The sequence below is a fragment of the Pistacia vera genome, unplaced genomic scaffold, assembly GCF_008641045.1.
Source record: "Pistacia vera cultivar Batoury unplaced genomic scaffold, PisVer_v2 Contig570, whole genome shotgun sequence".
NCBI classification, from domain to species: Eukaryota; Viridiplantae; Streptophyta; class Magnoliopsida; order Sapindales; family Anacardiaceae; genus Pistacia; species Pistacia vera.
In genome coordinates, this window is record NW_022196413.1 from 1,485,260 (window position 1) to 1,503,034 (window position 17,775).

Genomic DNA, 17,775 nt, shown 5'->3' on the forward strand with positions numbered 1-17,775 from the left:
TAAAAAATTGTGGGAGAATTTATTTACTCGTTATATTTATTTTGATACAAATGCACCCCTGGTAAAGCTTTCAGTTTCTGTTTATCAGCCTAGTTGGATCAGTTTCTAGTTTGCGGAAGCCAGAACAACATGAAATATTGTTTTAGAAACTCTTTAGGAAAGGATACAGCATTAGGAAACAACATAACGAGATTTTGATTTATCAATAATTGTTCTCTTTGTGGGTTGTTTCAGGTTTGGTGCATTCTTCATTCTAGTACCTGCTTTTACAGTGGTAGTGGTTCATGATGGCGGACACAGGCTCGGTTGATGTGATTCTGGAGTTTTTGAGGAGAAATCGCTTTACAAGAGCTGAGGCAGCTTTGCGCAGTGAGCTCAGTAACCACCCTGATTTGAATGGCTTCCTTGAGAGACTTAACTTTGAAGAGAAGGACTCAACTGAGGTGTTGGCAGAGAAAAATGGGAGCAAACCGGCAAGTGAGAATCAAGGTTCAAGTTCACAAAATAGTGGTGAAATTTCTAAGGAACTCATTGTGAAAGAAATTGAGTGTGGGACTGGTAGAAATGGTTCTGAAAGCAAATGGAGAAATGCTGCTTCTAGTGGGGAACATAATAAGCTTAATGAGGCTATTGGGACTAATGAAAAGAGCTTCACTTTTTCCAAAGGTTCAGAGGACACTGTGCTGGATTTGTACTCTTGGAATAATTATAGTTCTAGCAATGGACCTTCCGATCCTCACCGAAAAGATGGTGGCAGTAGTACCAACAACTTCCCGGAGCTTCAGATTTCTGAACAGTCAAGATACCCTACAAATGAAGTTCCTGATTCTGGTAAAGTCAATTTGAAACCTCGGGATTTAGATTCAGTAGAAGAGATTCTCTTTCCTGGTGAAAAGAGGACTTCATGGGTTGAAAGTACTAGTGCCAATGTAGAATCCAAGTATGAAAGTTTTCATACAAGTGAATCACATCAACTTAAGACTGGTGTTACATACTCTAAAGAAAGCTTTGGGAACAACCCGTGGTCAAGAAATGAGGAATCGACAAATTCATCTTCAGATCTGTGGAAAGACTGTTCTGTCAAGACTGTTTTTCCATTCTCTAAGGGGGATGTGTCTACCAGTTATGACATCATTGCTGCTTCTGACAAAAAGGAAGGTAAGAAGAAAACAGATACAGTTGATGTGCGAGCTGCAATTAAGCAGCAGGTGGATGAGGTTGGAAGAGCTTTATACTATGGGAAATCTCAGGGGAATTCTGAGCAGAAGAATATAAGCAGTATAGGTTTTCCTCTAGCTTCTGATAATCCCAGGGAAGAGTTCCCTAGGCTGCCACCGGTTAAACTGAAGTCAGAGGACAAGCCATTGAATGTTAATTGGGATGAAAAATTTGACCGCGATGGACCAGGTGCAAAGCTCATTAGTGCTGATAGTACCTTACTTATAGGGTCATTTCTGGATGTTCCTATTGGACAAGAAATCAACTCTGCAGGTTTGTCATATGATAAAAGATTGGACAAATTTGCCTAGGTTCTCTACGAATATTGCTCTTTTTACTGTGTCCTTATTGGTAGATTATCTAGAGCACCTTTGCATTTACTTGATTGAACCTGTTATCACTTACCAGATTTCTGATCTGGTGTTTATTTTGGCTGGGAAAGTTATATTTATGGCTTAATTTTTGATTTCTGAAAAGAGAAATATATGTTATATTGAAAGTCTTTTCTTTGCATAGAGCTCAGTTATCTAATTTGTTGCTGTATAAGTCGTCGTTGACATTGGAAGACACCATCTAGTTTAGGTGGTAAAGCTTAGGGTTTCAAAAGATGATATATTGCGGGTTCTCTTGTGAATGACCAAAAAGAGAGAGAGAGAATGGAAGCATAGGCTAAACCTTGCTTGAAACAAAATGCTCCAAAAACCTTCAAACATCTGCTTCAGTCACATGCCACCTAGAAAAAGTATCAAAAAATAACAAAAACAAAACCTTTAATATTGTTCTTTTATGCAGCCAAAGGAGTTTTTTTTTCTCTCTTTTAGTTGTTTCCTGCGAAATTTCAATCTTGAGAATTAGTTTTTATTGTGGCATCCTTGTGCTATCTATTGAATTCAAGGTTTACATTCTTCTGAGATTGATTTTTATATATGAGGATTAAACTGATCTTTAATTCTTTTACTCAATGAAAATTCGAGTTATATGATGCCTAGTGCTCTCTCACTAATGGCATGCTCTTATTTTTTTTCTTCCTCCAGCTACCTTTCACCGTTCAAAGTTTTTGCTGTGTTCTTCTTTTTCATTGATCATTAAATGAGCCCCTAATACCTAAGTTCTTTATTTCAGCTCTAGTCCGATTAATTCTTAATCACCTCCAAATCAGCTTCTGTCTCATCACCTTCCCCTTGCAAAATATCCTTTAAAAGTGACCTACTTAATATCATTTACTTTAGTGCTTCTGGTAGTAAACTAATTATTTTTTATATGAAGCTATAATAATTGCATCTATGAATTTCATGGTAGTGTTTATTTTTACGGTGTTTGTATCTAAGTTCTTTTTATTTATTTATTCATTCACATTGAACATCTAAATGAAACACCTCTTGGGGAGGTTATTATTATTTTTGATATCTGATCACATTAAACTTATTGCATTACATGCTTAGCCTTTGATCCCCGCTAACTTTATTGTTGTAATACACACACATACACACCCATGGCAGATGAAGCAATGTCCTTTCACAGGATAAGAAACAAAGAAAATTGTTCAGGGAATCCCCATGCTTAGTATACTCGTTAAGGGGATTCCCTGGACAATTTTCTTTGTTTCTTATCCTGTGAGAGGACATTGCTTCATCTGTTATATTTACGTTCAACGTTTTATTTTCAATAAATTGTGACATCCATTAAATAAATGGGAACTTCTTAATTGCATCTGTTATGCACTTACATACTACATAGCAAATAATACTTGATAGCATATTACAGCCATTAAATATATGATTTTTTAGTTATTATATTATAAACAATAATAAAGATGCTTAGTGGTCACTAGTTATTCCCTCTTAGGTTTATACGGGACATGTTTAAGCAGAAGCATGCTCACTTGTTTTCTCCAGATTATTAGATCTGTGTGAATAGTTTTCATCAGCTTTCAGGATCCTGCATTAGGATATTCTCTACCTTTAATTTTTGTTCTGCGGTCATCTGTGAAATAACTTTTAATTTTTTGGTGATATAGGTGGAAAGAGGACTGGAGGAGGCAGTTGGTTGTCTGTAAGCCAGGGGATTGCGGAGGATACATCAGATTTGGTTTCTGGTTTTGCTACTATTGGTGATGGTTTGAGTGAATCTGTTGACTATCCACACGAGTATTGGGACTCAGACGAATATGATGATGATGATGATGTTGGATACATGAGACAACCTATTGAGGATGAGGCATGGTTTCTGGCTCATGAAATTGATTACCCCAGTGACAATGAAAAGGGAACAGGACATGGGAGTGTTCCAGATCCACAAGATAGAGGTCCGACAAAAGATGAGGACGATGATCAATCGTTTGCTGAGGAAGATTCATACTTTTCTGGTGAACAGTATTTTCAATCTAAAAATGTTGAACCGGTCACGGCTTCAGATGATCCGATTGGGTTGACAGTGACTGAAATGTATGAGAGGACTGATAATGATTTAATAGATCAATATGATGGACAGTTGATGGATGAAGAAGAGTTGAATTTGATGCGCTCAGAACCAGTCTGGCAGGGATTTGTTACTCAGACAAATGAACTCATCATGTTAGGAGATGGGAAAGTTCTAAATGAGTGTGTTAGACCGCGGTTAGATGATATATGCATGGATGATGATCAGCATGGTTCTGTTCGGTCAATTGGTGTGGGAATCAACAGCGATGCAGCTGAAATGGGCAGTGAAGTACGGGAAAGCTTGCTTGGAGGTAGTAGTGAAGGGGATCTGGAGTATTTTCGTGATCGTGATCGTGATGTTGGAATTGGTGGCTCCAGACTGTCTCATCATGAATCTGACAAGAAATATATTGACAGAGCAAGCAGGGATAAAAAGAAAATCAGTAAACAGGATTCCAGTAAATATGTGGTTATGAATGATAAAGGAACATGCGCAAAGGTGAAAAATCTTACTGATGTGGGATTTTCGTTTCCTCCCCCACTAAGAGATGGGCAGTCGGTGCAGGCCAGCTCTAGTAAATCATTATGGTCAAACAACTGTGATCCTGTTATTAGTGATGAAACTGATGAACGGTTGAATGCATTGATGGGGCCTGATGACATGCTTACAACATGGAGGCAGAAAAGCAGTGATTCTTCAACTGTTAAAAGTTCTAGGGATGAAAATAATGCAAGTGCTGTAAGATCAGAAAATTCTTCTCCCTCAACTCTTTCAAACTATGGTTATAGTGAACGAGAGCATGTCAAGAGAGAAGAGGATGAAAAAATTAGTGCTCTAAGGGAAGAAGATCCGGGAGTGTCACTTGAAGATGAAGAGGCAGCTGCTGTCCAAGAGCAAGTGAGGCAAATAAAGGCTCAGGAGGAGGAATTTGAGACTTTTAATCTCAAGATTGTGCATAGGAAAAACAGGCATGTCTCTTACAAATACATTTTACTTGTCAATTCCTTGATCATGTTATTTGCTGGTGATTTTGCATACATGGTTGCTGGATTTACATCTAGATTGAACTTTAAAATGCTGTTGCTCAAAAGTTATGATTTTCTTTTTACTATTATTTTGTAGGTTTTAAATTGATGTACTTTGAAATACTCTCTTATTTTCTCTAATTTCCTAACATATCAACAGCATCCTCAAGTATCTCTGATAATAATCTACCGTAATTGTTGTACATGTCTGATGATTGCTGGGTGGGCCCTTGCTGGTTGTGTATCTCCTTGTACCCTTGTACAGTTAACGGAGACTTTCCCATGCACCAAGATTCATGCACTGACTAGTCAACCATGGAAACAGGGATAGAGATGTTATAAATGGAGAAAGGATGATATGAGTTTGAGCTTCTTGGTTAGCTAATCATGTATTGACTTAGCTAATCATGTATTGACTTGCCTTGTTGCATCTAAACCTTTTGTCAAGTGTTCATTCGATGGTGCTTTTGCCTTCGTATTTTTCTGTTTTTGCTGGGATCTTCATGAGCTTTCCATTTTGGTGAATTATATTTTGATATTTAATTTGCAAAAACATGAGCAGTTTTTTTTTTTCTTAAAGGGACCTGCATCTGTTTTCTGGTTGGTGAATGTAGGATAAAGAGGCAGATTTTTTTTTTTTTTTTCTTTTTCTTTTAAGAAGGATCTTCTTTAAGTAGTGATAGAATGTCTTCCTATTGGAGGTAATTGATTTGTAAATTTTCTAAGGAAGTATGATATGCAAACTTTTATTTATTTATTTTTAAATTTCAAGGTATTGTGTAGATATTACCCCTTTTCTGATTTGCTGTTTTCTTTGTGCATACTTAGTCTATGTACCTGTCTAATTTTCATCCTTTAACATAGTTCAGCAGCTTCTTGAGAATAAAAGGTAGGGTTGTGCTCTGTGCTGGTGGAGAGGACCCTCTCCTGCAGGAGGAAGGGATGATTTAGAAGTGTTTTAGTTACCCTTTTTTTTATTTCTCTTTAATACTCTTAAGTAAATGACTCTCTTCTATACCAAAATACTTGATCTCTTCAACTGTTGTCATGTATACTCCGGTGAAAAGAATCGCTTATTTAACATTTTAGATAGACATTCATGCTTTGTGTGTGGTGACAGCTGTGCTCTTTATGTGGTAAACTGCTGCTATTAGCTCGTTTGATTCCAATGGATTTTTTTGCCTGAACTACTTGTCTTTGTTCTCAGAACTGGCTTTGAGGAGGACAAGAACTTTCATGTTGTTTTAAATTCTGTTATAGCTGGTCGCTATCACGTTACGGAGTATCTTGGATCTGCTGCTTTTAGCAAAGCTATACAAGCACATGACCTGCATACAGGCATGGATGTTTGTGTGAAAATCATAAAAAACAACAAGGATTTTTTTGATCAGAGCCTTGATGAGATAAAGCTCCTCAAGTATGTCAACAAGCATGATCCTGCAGACAGATACCACCTTTTGCGATTATACGATTACTTCTACTATCGAGTATGTAGAGTTATGCTCTGATTGTAATGTCAATGCTCCTTTTAACTTTCTCCATGTCCATATACTTGTGCTTATGCCTTTATTTTGTTTTTACTGTTTTTTTTTTTTTTGTCTATTTATCTATTAACATTTCACTTATCACTAAGAATTGGAGTGAGATTTGTTCCATGCTAATACCAACAACCCCTTGGGTTGTCTTGAGTGGTGAAGGCCTTCGGTTTCAAGAAAGAGGTAATGGGCACAATTCCCCTTGGAGCTGGCAACTTGGGATATTATATCCTGCCTGCTTGTTCTTGACTATCAAGATTTAGGGTCCTGCAAAAATCCTCAGATTAGAATTCATTCCCTTACCAAAAGTCAAGGAAATTCAGGGTATCCAAAAAGAGAAAAAAAAATACAAATTCTGATCTCCCTATATGTGTGGTCATGTAGTGCGGACTTTCAAGACAATACATCTCACTACACTTCTTCCCAAGTTTGATAATTTAATTTTTCATCAGTGCTTTAACAGTTGTCCTAGTCGTAAAGGACGTTGTTCGGTTAATGTATTATCATTCACTCTCTCATCCTGATTTCAATGTATTGCATTTTGTTCTTGTATTTAGAATTGGAGAATGGTTATTATATGAACATTTCTGAACTGATTGAAACTATAAACTGACTGCTACTTGTCATTCTCTTACTGCGTGCATGTTTCTATTAGTTTACTTATTTGCTGGAGGTGAATGGTTCTTAGAGCAAAATATGTTAAATATTATTGATGCTCTTAGTGGGATGTGGTATGTGGTATGTATGCAATAAATTATTCTGTGAGAAGTGCATGCTGAATTAATTATTAGCTGACTTCCTGTTATTTTGTAGGAGCATTTGTTGATAGTGTGTGAACTTTTGAAGGCAAACTTGTATGAGTTTCATAAATTTAATAGAGAGTCAGGAGGGGAGGTCTACTTCACAATGCCGAGGTTGCAGGTCAGTTGGTTTCTATTTTCACTGCCACAGTATTTCATTTATTTTTCCTGATGGTTTGTAATCTCTTGAAATATCTTCTCTGCAGTCGATTACTATCCAATGTTTGGAAGCTCTTCAGTTCTTGCATGGTCTTGGCCTTATACATTGTGATCTGAAGCCTGAAAATATATTAGTGAAAAGTTATAGTAGATGTGAGGTGAAGGTCATTGATCTTGGGAGTAGCTGTTTTGAGACAGATCATCTATGCTCCTATGTTCAATCAAGATCCTATCGTGCTCCAGAGGTTATCCTGGGGCTTCCATATGATAAAAAGATAGACATATGGTCTCTTGGCTGCATATTAGCGGAACTTTGTACTGGAAATGTAAGTATAAGCCTTTCAGAGACACTAATTATTATTATTTCCTTTATTGTGTGTGAAGTATGAATCATAAGATGCGATAAGTTTCTTACGCGTCAATTTGATAGTGGTAAAGGTGCTGATGAGATACCAATGATTCATGGTCAGAAGTGTTGTAACTGGCTGGAAATTTTGTCCTTAAGGCTTTTTTTTTTAAATTTTTTTATCTTCTCTTTTTGAGAATATAATTTCTGATAGTTGGTATTCATTTATGAAATACTGATTGTGAAACTAATTTATTTGCCTCGCTTGAACTAAATTTTGTCTTGAAATGCTTGTTTGTTAGGTTGTTGTTGCATTGATTTTTTCTCATATGGCCTTGACAGAGACACATGTGTGTTTCGTGGGAATAAATTGTGATATTACACTCAGATTAAATTCTAATGTGATTCTTGCATTTTCTATTTTGAATAATTTTTTAGTCAGGGACTTGGATTATCTGAAGTATATATATCTTCTGTTTGCCTGTGTAATTTCCAAGCCAGTTGAAATGCATGATACAATGAGCATATCTGTAATTATTTCACCTGAGTTTTTATTATTAGTTGTACTAGTTAGGGCAATTTGGTTATGAGTGAAAACTTTCCTGGATGTAGGTCCTTTTCCAAAATGATTCCCCTGCAACGTTACTCGCACGGGTGATTGGAATCATCGGCCCCATTGAACAAAGCATGCTTGCCAAAGGACGGGATACATACAAATATTTTAGTAAAAATCACATGCTTTATGAACGGAATCAGGTAACAACCGCACTGGTTTTGAATACTTTTATGAATATGCTATTATTATGCATCTACACGCAATATTTATTTGTCATTCCAAAAAGACAAGTCTTTACTACATAATGTCTTTGCAAGCTTGTGATTTTGTAATGTGTGCTAAAAGTGATTGTGTCTGGTTGACTGGGCATGCTGGAGTTATCTGTTTGCCTAAATAATGAATTATTGCTTGCCTTCCTCCTGCCATGTGTTAGCAGAGGTACCTGAGCTTTGAAGAGATTTATGAATTTTTTTTTACACCATATGATTAGCTGCCTGCCTTAATTTTTGATTGCCCATGTGTTGATTCAATACCTTCATATTCCTGTATCATCTCCGCATCATTAGTCTTGATTATGATGTTTTGTATAACATTCTTTTTTCACTATTTTTAACTTCTGTGAGTGTCCTGAACTCTGATTACCCTACTTACCATAACACTTGCTTTAGCAATCTGTTCAGAATATTATGACAGTATAGTGCCCTGAGGCAAATGAGACATTCAACAACTTCTTGCACATCTACCACTTTCTGTTTAATGTTGAAGGAAAAAGTTTAAGATAGCATTTGAGGGGACAAGATATTTTTGTTCACCTGGATACCTGTTTAGCAAAAGTTTCACTCGAAGCATGATAATAGAACTCAGTCATCCAATTATTTATTTTCTTTGATGGAGCATTTTCCTACCGAGTGTTTGTTAAAGTATTATTATTGTCATATTTGTCTGACTGCATTCTAGTCAATTGTTTGATACAGAAATTCTTTTACAGTGCTTGTCTTATCAAATTGTATGTGTAAATAACATGGTCCTTGCCATACTCTTTTAATTCTTCAGGAAACCAACAGACTTGAATACCTGATACCGAAAAAGACATCCTTACGGCACCGATTGCCAATGGGAGATCAGGGCTTCATCGACTTTGTAGCTCATTTGCTTGAAGTAAATCCTAAGAAGCGCCCTTCTGCATTGGAGGCTCTGAAGCACCCGTGGCTATCATACCCTTATGAACCCATATCAGCTTGATCCATCAGAAAACTCTCTTGGTGAAGACATTTTGCTGCTGCCCTCAAGTGTTTTGGGGTTTTGGGTGTTTGTCTTTTCGAGGGGGAAGGAGCCACATTTGATTACTAACTCAAATCGGTCATCTATTTAAAAAGTGATCTTCAACGGTTTTTTCCGGCCCTTCACACATGCCAACACAAAGCGGTTGAAAGGTGTGTTTGAATGTTGGTGATGTATGATTTTCCTTCCCCTTACCATTAACAAGTTGTATTTCTTCAATTTGCCATTATCAAGAATGTAATTTTGCACGTACCGTGTAATTTAGGGATTCCTTCATCGCGCTTTGTTTGATGTGGTGGTAGGGGAATCTTGTTGTACATGATGTGTGATAATTCTTTTAGGTTATTTAGTAATAGCTTGTGAAATAGCTGCTGCTTATCCAATTTTGATTGGCTTTTGACAAATTTTTTTACTGCTCTATATCAAAAGCTTGGAGCAGCAAGCCCAGTGAGAACCTATCATTTGTGTGCCTTCTCTGGTATTGTTGTATCACCTGGGCTCTCTTGACATCCTTTGGCATATCATGCCATTATTCCACCTAAAAATTTAGTTGACATCGTTGAGCTTTGGGTTAATTTTTAGTTTATTACATAAGAGCATAACCTAATATGACACTAATGTAAGATTTTTATATAACCTATTTTGGATCTTTCTAATTTTCTTGTGATTTTACCTCGTCCATTCTTATTATAGTTTGTGCAGAAAATTTTTGAGATAGATTGAGATACGTTGGTAGAGAGAGTTATGGACTATTAGATACAAGGGTTGAGTGGATCATAATCACAAGATGTTTTCGACCATTGAATTATGATTTGTAAGTTGATTTGACGATGATCTAGTGGTGTTATTCTTCGTCCAAATCATTGAATCATGGTTTAAGCCATGATCACATGGGTAATGTTTTTACATAAGGTTTTTATGCTTTTCGAAAAGCATAAAAAAGCCCTTTTATAATTATAAAAAATCCTAAAAATTATTAAAAATTTATATTGCAGGGTTTATAATGAATATAATAAGAATTTGAAAAAGTTTAGTTGCCCTTCAAAATTCAAATTAAACAATTTCGCTAGGGGTTGAAAGTTGAAACCTTATTATAAGATGACATTATTTGATGTATCAATTGGCATGGACATGTCTTAACATTTAATGAACATGTGCAAGCAGCTATAAATTTAATTCCATCATTAAAGTCTCAATCATTCGATATATGAATTCACCCCCATTTAAAGAGGAGTTGGTGGGTTCAAATAGAGTATTGAAGGAGCATAACCTTTTTTTTTCCATATCTTATAACAAATCATATGCTTTTTATAGTTTCTCTTCTTTACAAAACCCATAGATTAAGATGGAATATGTCATAACGTTTGAAATTAGGTCTTTTTGATGCAACTTTCTAAATATCTACCAAGCAATTTCGATCATTCCATTTTTATACAACCCATCAATGAGGCTGCTAAAGATTTCAATATTAACTTCAAACTCGTAGTTCTCTAAAGTACGAAAAAATTTTGCTGCCTCGAGAACATAATCGTTCTTGCATAGCCCATCAATCAAAATACAATACGTACTTGAATTCGGTGCAACATTATTAAGTTTCATCTTGCCAAATAGTTTTTGGGCATCTTCAAACTGTATTTGTTAGAAAAAGACTAGTTAACAAACTATTATATGTAGGAAATGTTGGTCTAATTCCTTTTGAAATCATTTTCATGCGAAGATTCATAGCATTCTCTAGTTTCCTATTCAAGCAATAACCATCGATGAAAGTGTTATAAGTACATGTGTTTGGTTCTAATTATTGATTAGATCAAATCCAATATTGAACTAAAATCTAACTAGATTCAACTTCAATTAGTTTTGACAATACTCTTATTAAGTTCCTCATACAAAATTGGGATAAAAAACTTAACGTAAACCTGGGCATTTGGGATCAACCCCAAAAAACGGGTCCTAGGACCGTTCTTACGAGGCCTAGTCCCAAACCCGGACCATGCCCTTAGAGGAGGGACCGATCCCTAGATCGGGCCCTCCTCCAAGGTGCGGGCCTGGGACCCCAAACCCCTTTGCATTTTTTTAAAAAAGTCCTCTGAAAAAATCTAAAACCCCCTATAATTTTGAAATTGACAAAAATATTGAGGGTTAAATAATATTTTACAAAATTTAGGGGTGCAAAGAGATTTTTTAGGCCCCTCAAAATTATTAAACCACCCTACATAATTTTGTTTAACCCCAAATATAAAAAAAAGTTGTGGATGGAACAAAATTTTCCAAGCCTGTGGGTCCGGGCCTACATTATTTTATCCTTGTTACACAAGGATGAAAGTAAATCTAAGTACATTTAATATCCACTGATGAAAGTAAAAGAATAATCTTGAATACAATGAAGCATTACAATTGACTATTGAATCTAGGGCTGGTCTCTTGTTTCTTTCTTCACACAAGATTATCCCAATTTCAACCAATTTTGCAGCCTGGTTTTTGCTAGACTTTCCTTTTAATTCTTGTCACTTAGCTTCCTGCTCCTCATCACCTTCCTCTACCATCAGATTCGAAACTCAAATTGCTTTCACCATTTCAAGAATCATCACTCCGTAGCTATAAACATCAATCTTGGAAGTGATACGAAGATTCATAGCCTACTTTGGAGCCGTGTAACCCTTTGTACCGCTAATCCTGGAGGCTTCTAAAGTTTGTTTGCCTCTCGGGGACAACTTGGCCAGCCCAAAATCTGAAATCTTGGATTCAAATTCACTGTCCAGGAGAATGTTTACAGGTTTCACATCACAATAAATTACCCATTCTAAACACTCATGGTGAAGATAGACTAAGCCCTCAGCTGTTCTCACAGCAACATTGAACCTCTTTTTCCATCTAAGAAAATTTTTTAAAAATAATATCCAAAAAAGAATATGAAACAATTATGTATATATAAAAAAATGTGACCAAATGTTTCCGAGAGATAAATTCAATTGCATAAAGAACAAGTTAGAAATAGTCAGAAACTATATATGAAAAATTTTATATGTACCTTTCACAAAACTTGTCAATTTGAAGGCCATAAATGATTATTATGGTAAATTAAAACTTCTTAATTTTTTTTTTTATTTGAATCAAAAGAAAAAGTATTAGACGCAGAGTTAATATCCCAACTGATGTAACAATTTATTTATCGGTATCACATTTACGATATAAAATACAAACTTTATTTCAAAACCCCAAAAATATAACATTATTAACATAGCTTATGATTAAAATCTAAAATAGAACTCATTTACTAGCTTGTGAAGCTAGTATAGTTTGCCTAAAATTCTTGAAGAAGTCAACCAATTGATCTCTTGGTGGCATAGTCTCTTTGACAAAAGGGTACTCAAGATAATTGAGCACCCATTTGGCAAGACAAGGGAATTTTTCAGAATAAAATATTTGAACATTTGAAGCTTCTTCAATGACCCCCAACCATGGGCTAATCCATCCCAAAGTTATGTCAATTAACCCAATTGTGTCTCCTCCAAATAATTTCTTCCCTTTGACCTCTTCTTCAAGCACTTCTAGGGCTTCTTTTGCTTGCTTCACTGCCTCCTCTTGTTGCTCGCCTTCCGAAAATAGGATTTTTCTTATCACTTCTATCAACTGAAATAACATCGTCGATAATTATTATTGAAGTGATTTAAATGAATGTTTTATATGTTTTAATACATGATCTTAGACATTTTTTTTTTAATAATTAAAACATAATTTATGTAAATCTAATAATAAAACATTATGCTCCGATAAGAAAACATTTTTTGACTATATAATCTTAAAACTATAACTAAACCAGAAAACAAATTTAAAAAAAAAAAAAAAACGATTACTCATAGTTTTCTATAATTTTCAACTTTGAAAACAGTTTTAAATATAAGCAAATTCTTGAATAGATCTAAGTTTTTAAAAATTATTTTCGGATCACCAACCGAAACGATCATTAATCATTAGTAATGAGAAACAACTTTTAAAAAAAAAAAATAAAAAAGAAAAGAAGAAAAGATATACCTTCTCATCTATAAACTTAGCCCAGAATCTTGCTACAGCTTTGTCACTGGGATCCTGAGGCAAAATGGGGTTGAGTTTCCAGGTTTCATCAATGTACTCAACAATAACAAGTGATTCACAGATGGATTTTTCATTATGGAGGAGGACTGGGATTTTCTTGTGGACTGGATTTGACTTGAGAAGGAGAGGGCTCTTGTTGAAAATATCTTCTTCCACAGCTACATATTTTACTCCTTTCAGCTTCAGTGCCAACTCAACCCTTTGAGCAAAAGGGCTGAACCAGGCTCCCAGTAGCTTCACTCCTTGCTCTCCTGCCATACTTTTCTCTCTCTTTGTTTCTTGCCTTCTGAGTTCTAACACTGCCCAAGTAAAGATATATATGGCCGGGTGAGAGATATTATTGCTGTTTCAATCTGTGGCCGAGAAGAAATTTTCGAGTGGGGCACCATAAGAATGTGATTAAATTATGGAAAATGAGTTAATTGAATGGATAAAGGAAAGAAACATTCAAGGGGCGGACCCACACGGGGTCACGTGGGGTCAAGTGACCCCACCTGAGTTTTATTTTATTTTTTTATAGTTTTTTTTTTTTTTTTAATTTTGTCTCATAACAAAACTAAATTGCAAAATTATAGTAAACTAAATTAATTAAAAAATTTGACTTTTTCTAATAATTTTTTTTTTTTTTTCTCAATCCCAACTTTTTCTCTTGCCTAAGGTGGCCTACTTCAACTCTCTAATCCCTATTTTTCTCTTCCCCACCCTAGCATGCCCAACCACTCAATTGAAGAATCGTCACTATTTTCATAATCTCTTTTAATAATAAGAATATTTGTTGATTTCCTTTTTTAACTTGATTTAATTATTGAGTTTTGTTTAATTAATTTCATTTAAGTTCTCTAGAATGTCCTTTATAGTGTTGTGCTCATGGGTAATTTTGATTGACTTTCTCTATGTTTTTTCAAGCACGTATATTATTATTTTTTTCTGTATAAATGGTGAGGTTGTTGGCATGTTGTTGTAGTTTTGTGTTTGGCTGGCTACTACTTTTTATCTTTTAAGCGTATTTTAATTTATTGAGCTGCCAAGCAAGAGCAAGAAATAGGTTGTTGACTTGTTCTTGTATCAAGAAGACAATAACTCTCAATAAAGAAAAATTAATTTTACTGGAAAAAAAATGATGAAGCAAAAAAAAAAAAAAAAAAATTAAAGCTTTTATAATTAAATTTCTTTTGTTGTTTTGATTTATAACATTAGAATGAATTTATGCTATTCGAACTATATGTAACTTCAAATCATGAATATGAGATTAAACAATGATATACAATTGAAATGGGCAAATTAGCTGAATTTACATACAGTTTACAGACACGTTTAATGGCTTGTAGATCAAGCATTTTTGTAAAATACTATTGATTTTGAGTTCTTGCTTAATTTCTTACTACAGTTTAAGTTCATTTATTTAACTTTAATGTTTAAAATTATTATAAATATTAGTTTAGTTTATATTGAGCATATAATTTATTTGTTGCATTTTTTTTAATCAAGTAATAATATATTGTTGTTTGGAAATAGTATGGAGAGATATTTCAAAAGGAAGTCAACAATGATCTCATCATCTCAACAAGAGGAAAATATTGATGATTCAAGAAAAAATGTGGATGTTGCTTTGCGAGATCTTCCTATGGATCTAGGTTTACATCCCCGAATTTTAGTTATGATCCTAATATTCAAGATCAAATCCGAAAAGTATATTTGAAAATGGATCATTGTCAACCTAAAGGCCATGAATTTCCTTTTAGAGATTTTGGTGGATTTTCAAGAAGATTTGTTGTTTCTTGGTTTGGTGAATTTGATCAATGGTTGGAATATAGTATAGCGAAAGACGCAAGATTTTGTCTTTGTTGCTATCTTTTTAGGTTAAATGTTGGTGATAAAGGGGGTGGTGATCACTTTGGGTCAAGGGTTTTCAAATTCGAAAAAGAAAGAAAGATTGAATGTTCATGCTAGAAGTGCTGCTCATAACCAAGCTCGAAGAATGTGTGAATCATTAATGTATTAAGACCAACACATTCATACATTTTTTGATAGACACTCTTTTAAAGCACGAATTGAGTACCGAACTCATTTAAATGCTACAGTTGACTGTGTTTGTTATCTTCTAAGGCAAAGACTCCCATTTCGTGGTCATGATGAATCCTATGATTCAAACAACCAAAAGAATTTTCTTGAGCTTCTACAATTTCTTGCTAATCATAATGAAGATGTCTATGCTGTTGCATTCAAGAATGCTCCTGACAATTCCAAATTAACATCACCTAAGATTTGGAAAGATATTGTAAGTGTGGTTGCAAGTGAAACTGTAAATGTTATCATTAGAGATTTAGGAGATTCATGATTCTTTATATTGATTGATAAATCTCGTGATATCTCTACGAATGAACAAATGGCTATTGTCTTGCGTTATGTTAACTAGAATGGCCTTGTTGTGGAGCATTTTGTAGGTGTTGAGCACGTTACTAGTACTACAATTCTCTCACTCAAGATGACACTTGACAATTTTTTTTTCTAGGCATGAGTTAAGTTTTTCTAGACTGCAAGGACAAGGTTATGACGGAGCTAGTAATATGTAAGGATAATTTAATCACTTGAAGACATTGATTTTGAAAGAGAGTGGATATGCTTATTATATTCATTGTTTTGTCCATCAACTCCAGTTGGCTCTTATGGCTTTAGCAAAGAGTCAAGATGATGTTAATGATCTCTTTAATATTGTGGCCATTATAGTTAATATTGCTGGTGCTTCATCACAATGTTACGATGTTTTTAGAGATAAGCAAGCTAGTAAAGTTATTGAAACTCTTTCTAATGGTGAACTTTCAAGTGAAAGGGCCTTAATCAAGAGATAAATTTGAAACATGTTGGTGACACACGTTGGAGCTCGCATTATGGTATATTAATGAGCATAATCTTGTTGTTCTCATCCATTATCAATGTTCTTGAAATTGTGGCAAAAGATGGGACAAACTCTGAGCAAAGATTTCAGTCAAGAAATATATTGAAATTGATGCAATCATTTAATTTTGTGTTTAGTCTATTTATGATGAAAGATTTGAACGAAATAGAGACAACAACAGGAACAAAATATAATAGTAAAACAAATCAAACAGTAAACAAAGAAAAATAATACGCGCGATTTACCCTGGTTCACCCAATGTAGGCTATGTCCAGCTGAGTCAATATTATTGCAATATGTCTTACCTCTCTCGTTTACAATGAATGAATTGCTTTAACACTCATAACAAGAGAAAAGTATGTTTATATACTAGGTTTAAGAGATTAAACCTAGTTTTACAAGGATTCCTATTCCTAAGCTCAACCCAAAAAGGAATTAATAACTTAAAAGAAATCCTACAGCGGTTATACATGGAAAAGCCCAAAACTGCCTACGGGCTCGGGGGCGCTGCCCCCGCGACCCCCACCCGCTCACCGAGTGCGTCTCCGTTACCCATTAATGTTGAAGTAGTCGACAACTCCAACAAGATTTACTTAGCTTTACAAATAAACTTTCTCAAGCACTACAAAGAAAAGATCAAAATATTGTAAATGCTATGAATTTAGTTGAAGCGTGTAAGCAAGCTTTACAATTGATGAGGGATAGTGGATGGGAGAACTTACTTAAAAAAGTTTGTTCTTTTTGTGCCAAACATGACATTGATATTCCAAATATGGATGACAAAATTTTTATTCAAGGGCAATCACAATGGAAGACTAAAGGTATCACAAACAAGCATCATTACCGTATTGAAGTATTTTATAGTGTCCTAGATGTGCAGCTTCAAGAGTCGAACAATCGTTTCAATAAGGTAAACACTGAATTACTTATTTGTTTGGCATGCTTATATCCAAATGAAAATTTTGTTGCTTTTAACAAGCAAAAATTGATGCGCCTGGTTGAACTTTATCTAGAAGATTTTTCTGACTTAGAACTCATGGCACTTGATTCTCAATTTGATATTTATATTTTGGATGTACGTTATAATGTCAAATTTATGGAATTAAATGGGATTGGAGATCTTGTAAGAGTGATGGTTGAAACTAAGAAGGATGAAGTTTTTCCATTAGTTTATCTGTTGATAAAATTAACATTGATTTTATCGGTTGCCACTACTAATGTAGAGAGAGCATTTTTACCAATAAATATTGTGAAGAATCATTTGCGAAATAGAATGAGTGATCAATGATTGAATGATAGTTTAGTTGTGTATATAGAGAATAATATATTTGATAGTATTGATAATGAAGTCATTATACAATATTTTCAAAAAATGAAATCTCGTCGAAGACAATTATAAATGTATTAGTTAATGAGAATTTCATTAATACAAATATTTGTATTTAT

At 34.6% G+C, this 17,775-nt stretch overlaps 2 protein-coding genes across 2 annotated transcripts; one reads left to right on the forward strand and one right to left on the reverse strand.

The window, feature by feature from the left end:
• Positions 1-240: 240 nt before the first annotated feature.
• LOC116108900 lies at positions 241-9,967 on the forward strand. Its single transcript, XM_031395145.1, has 7 exons — positions 241-1,491; positions 3,236-4,607; positions 5,872-6,151; positions 7,013-7,120; positions 7,206-7,484; positions 8,117-8,260; positions 9,114-9,967. Exons 1-7 carry the CDS (start codon positions 285-287, stop codon positions 9,300-9,302), a joined length of 3,579 nt encoding a protein of 1,192 aa, XP_031251005.1. The 5' UTR covers positions 241-284; the 3' UTR covers positions 9,303-9,967.
• Positions 9,968-12,478: 2,511 nt separating this feature from the next.
• Positions 12,479-13,787, reverse strand: LOC116108992 (probable glutathione S-transferase). The gene is made up of 2 exons (XM_031395235.1): positions 13,374-13,787; positions 12,479-12,971 (listed from the first exon to the last, which is right to left on the reverse strand). Exons 1-2 carry the CDS (start codon positions 13,689-13,691, stop codon positions 12,609-12,611), a joined length of 681 nt encoding a protein of 226 aa, XP_031251095.1. The 5' UTR covers positions 13,692-13,787; the 3' UTR covers positions 12,479-12,608.
• Positions 13,788-17,775: the final 3,988 nt, after the last annotated feature.